An 8,947-nucleotide genomic window follows, 5' to 3' on the forward strand; every position below is an offset into this window, starting at 1 on the left:
CTGGACTATGTAGGGGTACTAGTCGTGCTGTAATATATAACAGTAGCTGGACTATGTAGGGTAGGGGTACTAGTCATGCTGTAATATATAACAGTAGCTGGACTATGCTGTAATATATAACAGTAGCTGGACTATGTAGGGTAGGGGTACTAGTCATGCTGTAATATATAACAGTAGCTGGACGATGTAGGGGTACTGGTCATGCTGTAATATATAACAGTAGCTGGACTATGTATTGCTACTAGTCATGCTGTAATATATAACAGTAGCTGGACGATGTAGGGTAGGGGTACTAGTCATGCTGTAATATATAACAGTAGCTGGACTATGTAGGGGTACTAGTCATGCTGTAATATATAACAGTAGCTGGACTATGTAGGGGTACTAGTCGTGCTGTAATATATAACAGTAGCTGGACTATGTAGGGGTACTAGTCGTGTGCTGTAATATATAACAGTAGCTGGACTATGTATAGGTACTAGTCATGCTGTAATATATAACAGTATCTGGACTATGTAGGGTACTAGTCGTGCTGTAATATATAACAGTAGCTGGACTATGTAGGGTAGGGGTACTAGTCATGCTGTAATATATAACAGTAGCTGGACTATGTAGAGGTACTAGTCATGCTGTAATATATAACAGTAGCTGGACTATGTAGGGGTACTAGTCATGCTGTAATATATAACAGTAGCTGGACTATGTAGAGGTAGTAGTCGTACTGTAATATATAACAGTAGCTAAACTATGTAGGGTAGGGGTACTAGTCATGCTGTAATATATAACAGTAGCTGGACTATGTAGGGGTACTAGTCATGCTGTAATATATAACAGTAGCTGGACTATGTAGGGGTACTAGTCATGCTGTAATATATAACAGTAGCTGGACTTTGTAGAGGTACTAGTCATGCTGTAATATATAACAGTAGCTGGACTATGTAGAGGTACTAGTCATGCTGTAATATATAACAGTAGCTGGACTATGTAGGGGTACTAGTCATGCTGTAATATATAACAGTAGCTGGACTATGTAGAGGTACTAGTCATGCTGTAATATATAACAGTAGCTGGACTATGTAGGGTAGGGGTACTAGTCATGCTGTAATATATAACAGTAGCTGGACTATGTAGAGGTACTAGTCATGCTGTAATATATAACAGTAGCTGGACTATGTAGAGGTACTAGTCATGCTGTAATATATAACAGTAGCTGGACTATGTAGAGGCAGTAGCTGGACTATAGTAGGGGTACTAGTCATGCTGTAATATATAACAGTAGCTGGACTATGTAGGGGTACTAGTCATGCTGTAATATATATAGCTGGACTATGTAGGGGTACTAGTCATGCTGTAATATATAACATGTAGCTGGACTGTAATATATGGTAGGGGTACTAGTCATGCTGTAATATATAACAGTAGCTGGACATAATGTAGATATGGTAGTATAATGTAGATATGGTAGGTATAATATAGATATGGTAGGTATAATATAGATATGGTATTGCTATGGTAGGTATGATATAGATATGGTAGGTATAATATAGATATGGTAGTATAATGTAGATATGGTAGTATTATGTAGATATGGTAGGTATAATGTAGATATGGTAGGTATAATATAGATATGGTAGGCATAATGTAGATATGGTAGTATAATGTAGATATGGTAGGTATAATATAGATATGGTAGGTATAATGTAGATATGGTAGTATAATGTAGATATGGTAGGTATAATATAGATATGGTAGGTATAATGTAGATATGGTAGTATAATGTAGATATGGTAGGTATAATATAGATATGGTATTGTTATGGTAGGTATAATTTACATATGGTCCGTCCCAATGGTATTGCTATGGTAGGTATAATTTACATATGGTCCGTCCCAATGGTATTGCTATGGTAGGTATAATTTACATATGGTCCGTCCCATCATATTTGATAGTCTCCGTATCTCGTATTGTTTTCGGAGCTTTCATGTTATTAGTTCAATCAAACATAAATGTTTTAGGTCCATCAAGTTCATACTTCTTGATAAACAGATTTAGTATATCTAGTTAATCTGATGTACTTATTAATGTCATGACATGTGAATATACCGCCATCAATTACGTGTTCTTAATCCACTTTACAGACATCAAACGGACCGTAAAGAAAACCATGTTCTGAGTGTCTTTTGTTTCTACCAAAGGTGTTCGGTGTTACGAAAAGATATAAGTTTTGATTTACAAAAATATTGTTTGTTTATGTTACAGAGTTTTGCAAAAGGTCCCGTGGGCCCGTCTTTCCTAGATCTACAAGCCATTAGCGGCGTTGGACTGGAGGGTGGGTCGACATTGCTCACCACCCTGTATATAGGCTATATGTTCAGCACCATTGTCAGTGGCTACCTTTTCGACAAATTCAAACGATCACTTCTTTTATCCGTTGCCAAGTTTATATTAGCGTGGACCGCCATAGCCATACCCTGGTGTTCTGTGTACTGGTTAATGTTAACGGTGTTCTTCTTTCTTGGTGCCATGGTCGGTGCAACTGATGCAAGTAAGTAATGTGTCAAAACTCTAGTTTGTATTACTTTAAATATACAGCGTGTTAGGAGAATTGCAGGTCTTTTTTAACATAAATGCATTATCAGATAATCACCTTGTTATCCCGCGAAGTCTTCCGTGTCACGAATACATCGTTGTAATATACACTAGATCGAGTTTTCTGACTGCACTGGTCAGATAGTATATCGTAATATGGAGAGTTACGTCATCAATTGAAAACTGCGCAAACAAACGGCTCCCGATGTTTTATTGTCACCTCCATATTTTTCTTTAATACATATCAAGATTTAACCTTTGTCAATTCTGCAATGAAAATAATTTAAAATTTAATTTCATTTCAAATGATATTTTATGAATCTCGTTTCGAAGTTAAAGTTAACTTTTTTGATTGCTAAGGACAAAAACAATCTTTGAAGATTTGTTCTTACAAAATCCCACTGGAAACGAAAACTCGTTTTAATATATATATAGCATCTTGTAAGTAATATCGACGGTCTGGTCCAATATTGGTACTGAATCTTCTATACATAGGATCTAGTAAGTAATATCGACGGTCTGGTCCAATATTGGTACTGAATCTTCTATATATAGAATCTAGTATGTAATATCGACGGTATGGGCCAATATTGGTAGCTAACCTTCTATACATAGGATCTAGTAAGTAATATCGACGGTCTGGTCCAATATTGGTACTGGATCTTCTATAAATAGAATCTAGTACGTAATATCGACGGTATGGTCCAATATTGGTACTGGATTTTCTATAAATAGAATCTAGTATGTAATATCGCAAAAACCATCTAAATTTGTATGAAAGATGGGGATTCAAATATCAAAAATGTTTTATATAAATCTCGGTAGATTGCGCACTGTAGTAACCGATCGTGTATGTAATCGCACATAAAAACGAGAGGCCTAGCGGCCTTGACGGTCACCTGAGATAAGCAATATTGAATATGAATGTCATAAAACAGATATTGTGATACTGAATATAGTAAGATAGTGTCAATGCATGCATACTATCAAAACTGTCATTGTATACTGATAATTTTTACAAGGTTATTTCCGACTGGAAATAACCAACGTTATGCTCAAAAATGCAATTGATTCTAGGAGAAGACTCTTTTTTTTAATTTTTTTTTCAACAACTTGGGCATACCATCAAAAGCCATAAGCCTTCACTCATAATTCTAACCAAGTTCGGTAAAGGCAGGTCCAGGTTTTTCTTTCCGATAGAACATCGGTGATTGTTGATTAAGTGGCGTCATGCCATTATGCCTCCGGTGTGACATTTTAGTATCATTATAATTGTTCGGGAGAGATGTCATGACATTGTGTCTCCGGTGTGACATTTCAGTATCATTATAATTGTTCGGGAGATATAATATGCGGTTGTGCGTCCGACATGATATTTCAGCGGTTTTTTTTATGGTTAATGAGATGAGAATATATACGAATACCTCAGATGATCCCATCCAAGAAGGCACCGTCTTTTAAATTACCAATATGTCAACAAAATTTCAAAACTCAAATTAAAAAAAAAAAGAGCAAAATGAGAACAAAAGTAAGATTTACAGGAAAACCCATGAAATGCCATGATAAGGGACAAGGGTATTTATCCGACCAGATGTTCCGGTAAGCCAAGCGTCTTTTGCTTCATCGAAGTTGTCCGCCATATAGATATTTGTAAATCCAAATCGGTAATGCTAAATGAGAACAAGGTGAACAACACGAACAAGTACTAACGAACACCAATCATGTCCAACTTCATATCTCGCAAGAAAAAAAAATCCCAATGAGATAATTGTGACGACCTTGAAACTTTCCCGATAATATCCACCGTCCAGCACTTCTCGAAGTCCCGTGTTGTGGATATATCTGACAGTCGTCAACATCTCGCGCAGAAATCGTGATATTAGGAACAAGTCCTTGAACATCGTATCAATTGCGAATTGAAAACATATACGTTCGGGAAATAGGTGTGCTACTATATGGAACTGGAATCTTCAGGCTAAGGATAACTTCAGTAACTTTAGTAACTTTAGTAACGATTTTGGTTTTTGTTAAATTCTGTTGGTTCATAATCCAAATAGCACTACCACCGATATGGCGCCGTTCAAATATACCATGTTACATATATTATATACACAGCCGAAAGAAATTTAATGAGGTCACCGGTCACATGGTAAATGTGACGTCAAAGTGTTACTTTTTACCCTGACCATGTCTATTATGTAGGTAGTAGTGTAGAAAGCAGACACTTCCCATATTTTTCGTGTTACCTTTGCTTGACAATGGAATACTTGATCTAATATTACATAAAATTTCATACAAATGTGAGGAAATAAAATTGTTTTGATAAAGGGAAATTAATGGGAAAATTACATCGAAGGATCGCGAGTCGACGATATTTAATTATACAAGTATGTACATTATATATCTCTGGATAAGTGTTAATGGTTATAACACCTGTTCTGTTACGAAATCTAATATAACGTGGAATGTAACTATACAGATTTATTATAGATTTTTACGATTTCAGCTCGTCAGTTTCGGAGTTATGTAAGAGAGAGACTTGCACACGATAGCATAACAGGTGCACGTGTTAGCAATCATAAACAATGTACTATTATGTGGATATCCAGGACCAGATGGTCGTAAATATAACAGTAACAATATAAGCAGTAAAATATATTTGCAAAATGACTTGAAGGATTTAGAGAGTGGAATATCCTGTATTTTAAAGGATGAATGTCTATCATGAGTTTTGGGTGAAGGTACGATAATGTTGCGATACTTCGCAAACACAAGTCCCGATTTGATATTCACACGTGCACGAACTGTTCAAAAAATAAAGAAGAGTTGTTAATCCATTGTTAAAAGTTATGGCCTCCGAGGCAGAGTGAACTGACTAATCTAAATATGAACATGTATATGGTGGTATGTGGTTGATGCACGTAGCGTGCACCAGTGGACAAGCTGTTGCAAGTGTCAAAGCATTGTCCCCCGAACACGTTCCGTTTTGTGGTTACAACATTGAACAACTGAACAACTGAAGAGCAGACCTACCGCAAGCGATAATCTTCGTTCACTTAAGCTTTTTGTCTGAATGAGTTCGAGAAAACGGTCGCGTAATTATCGCCCGTTTTTACACCATTTCAGAAGTGTACATATTCCCCACAAGTGAAATGTTGCGACACACATTTAAATACCAATTAACTGTAATATAACACAGATAATAGTTATTTCAGGTAAGTAGCTATGAATCTTCTCGGACAATACCAATATGTATGATAAAAGTGATGATTTCAATTTCCCTATTGCAAATTTTCCATTTCTGGATGGAAACACCTTGCACCGCCAACCTATGTTGTTAACATGTCCCAGTTAATTCGATATCCAAGGGCTTGTTTCCATTATCACGATTTTCGTGCAAGAAGTTGTCAACTGACAGGCAAGCTTCTAACACAGGGTTTCATAAGATGCAGGTCGATAAAAATTATGGTGAAGTTTCACGGTCGTCAAAATGACCACGTTGAGAAATATTATATTTGTTTTATACGAATCAGAAGACGCTTACCCTTCCGGAACACCTGGTTTTATTCTCCTTGTGCTTTTTCAAGTATATAGTTTACCCTTGTTTTATCGAGTTTGAGGTTGGAATATGATCGCGTTGACACGTTGGAATTTTCTTGATATTTTTAAAACGCATGTAAATGAATATTTGCGTGAGGATAGATGTGTTTCTTATTAGATAAATATGATTTCACTATCGCCGAAACTGTGCTTTGTCGTTACGCGTCCTGTGACCCCGTTCCACATTTAAACAATACATATTCAACAGTTTAAGTCGGCCGTCTGTTTGGCGAGAGAGACGGGTCACAGTGTGTATATAAATTAATGTACCATTACGACTGAAATATTGAATTACTGAAAATCGTGTCCAAAATCTATTTGGGTGCAGCTAGGTTGAAAACGGACTCTGTTTGTTGTGTTAAGGGCAAAGATTGAGTTAAAGGCTGATGTAAAAGAAAGTGTCGTGTCCTTGATTTCCAACATGTTCAAGGAGATTCCCGTCTTCTAAAAAGGAATTTGAAGGTCGTTGTGACCTGTTTTGTTCGATAAATTTAGCCTCATATGATAACAAATTCTAAATCAGCAAAAAGTGGGACACTATTTCTTTCCATTGGTATGTAATCGGTCTGTAAGAAAATCGTCAAACATCACGATGGTATTGTCAAAAAGAAGCCCGGTCTTTTTTCATAATATCATCCCCGGTAAACTTCTTTTTGGCTTTAGACTTACTTTCCAAACACCCGCTAGTAACCTCACAACCTCACAACCATGTGTTCACTTTCTTTGAAAAGAAAACTTTTAAAACAAGAAAATGAATGTCTTCCTTCAGTTTGGAATGAGGTTTGGTAGTGTTAAGGTTTTTCAGAAGAGGGATAAGATTGGATGAAAAATACTTTGAAGGTATTTAACATCCACATACCATCAACACCCCTTTATTTTTGTAAACAGTATCAAAACACTGTAACATTGATCTGTTAGTACTAAGAGAAGTACAAGAAACTTTGTAGTTTGTATTTCGTCCTTTATTTTGCTATAGAGCAAGCCTTGTTTATCTGTATGCAGCACATGTAACCATATTTACATGTAACACACAAGGATCAGATGACTGGATTCTGCAGACACATTTATATATTTGTTATGAGAGTAATGTATGGGCTAAACATCGGGATGTGTGAATACAGACTTCTTTTTCTCTGGTAGTTTTCTACGAAATCTATAGGTATCTTGAAAATCACACTCCAATTTTCACGAAATTTCGGGCCCTTTATGAAAACCTCATTTCACTTGTGTGTCTTTTGTACAATATTAGTGCCAAAATTTCAGTTGTAAAGGAAAAAAATATATATTCACAGAAGCCCATATATTACTGACAACATTTGAAAGAACAGTAAAGCATTACTTTTATGTTGTTAATAGTGTTCTATCCTTACTTCTATTTTCAGTTGCAAATGCCGAAGTCCAGCGTGTTTGGGGCAAGCATGGTAAACCCTTCATGCAGGGCCTCCAATTCATGTATTCCTTTGGAGTCTCTGTGGCACCACTGGTAACCATCATATTTATGGAGAGTTCCTCAGGGGACAGAGAGGTTACTCTGGAGCATAACCTAACGCTAACAAATAACTCATCAATTCTAAACAAAACTCTTATATCACAAAATCAATCGTCTCCAGCTGGAAATGAAAGCTTAGTTCCTGAAGAGTTTACGTTCGTAAGAAGTACTGAGTTGTATAAAGTATTTATCATCGGGGGTTCTATAAGTTTATTTTCCTGTGCAATGCATCTTATATTCTACTTTAAATTTGATAAATGGAATAAAACAACCCAAAAAGAAAACGAAACTAAAACTCCAACGAAATCGAGGCTGCCTTTAGCTCTACAGATTCAGTCCATATTACTTATGGCTGGTATACAAGCATTGCTTACTGGAATAGATGACACCTGGATAGCATTTCTTACAACATTTTGTGTCAAGATGTTTGATTGGACGAAAGCAAGAGGCGCCTTGTTAACGTCAGTAAGCAGTTTCGTGGCCGTTGTCGGTAGATTCATGGCGATTTTTCTAGTTCAGGTAATTTCCCCCAGAAAACTTGTAGGAATTCACAGCTTGTTCACACTTCTTGTGTTTATCGGATTCTACATCAGCGCACTATACAAATCAGACATTGGGATGTGGATTGTTTCGTTGGTGTTTGGGTACGCTAAAGCCCCAGTTCTCGCTTGTGTATTCTCTTGGACAGATGAGGTTTTCTTACCGGTGACAGGTCGAATTTCTTCTCTATTCATAGTGTTTATGACAGCAAGCTCCGCTAGTAATCCGTTAATTCTGGGATTCCTGATGGATAAATTCTCCAACATGTGGTTTTGTTATCTCTTTCTGGGTGAAAGTTTTCTGTTGGTAATTGTTGTCGTGTCGGCGTTATTGTTGACGAGGCGGGTCGTGCGGAACTACGGAACGAATTACAGACCTCAAGATGGCGTGATCAAGAGAAAGGAAAGGTTGCCTGTCATTGGTACTTCAACTGTGTAAATTATAAGCAGGTTTGTTATTTTCTTATCAGAGATAAGAATTTGTAGACATGTTCTTTAAAGTGTTAAATCACCATCATCATGCTATCCTTATTCGGTATTCTTTTCATTGCTCGATAGTATATTTTCGTTTGGCCTCGTAATTACGGTTTCCCTTCTGGTTCAAACTCTTATTCTCAATCTTCTAAACATTTCTTGTCCGTGCAGTAACTTTTAAATCTCTATCTTATTGAAAGTTATTGTGTATTACCTAGCCTCTATCTGCAGTACACTGGTGTTAGGTCACTGTGAC

General features: G+C 36.6%; 1 protein-coding gene across 1 annotated transcript; it reads left to right on the forward strand.

Moving 5' to 3' along the window:
- Positions 1-2,265: 2,265 nt before the first annotated feature.
- LOC132565484 (uncharacterized) lies at positions 2,266-8,656 on the forward strand. The gene is made up of 2 exons (XM_060230136.1): positions 2,266-2,545; positions 7,572-8,656. Exons 1-2 carry the CDS (start codon positions 2,368-2,370, stop codon positions 8,654-8,656), a joined length of 1,263 nt encoding a protein of 420 aa, XP_060086119.1. The 5' UTR covers positions 2,266-2,367.
- The last annotated feature ends 291 nt before the right edge of the window (positions 8,657-8,947 follow it).

This window comes from Ylistrum balloti, unplaced genomic scaffold (genome assembly GCF_031769215.1).
Source record: "Ylistrum balloti isolate Yb309-2 unplaced genomic scaffold, AGI_CSIRO_Ybal_v1 Utg369724, whole genome shotgun sequence".
Lineage (NCBI taxonomy): Eukaryota > Metazoa > Mollusca > Bivalvia > Pectinida > Pectinidae > Ylistrum > Ylistrum balloti.

What these genes read in the sequence shown, in the direction of transcription:
- LOC132565484 (XM_060230136.1), top strand. Translation starts at nt 2,368, where the DNA reads ATGTTCAGCACCATTGTCAGTGGCTACCTTTTCGACAAATTCAAACGA. An exon ending in GGTCGGTGCAACTGATGCAA is followed by an intron (nt 2,546 to 7,571) that starts GTAAGTAATGTG and finishes TTCTATTTTCAG; the next exon opens with TTGCAAATGCCGAAGTCCAG.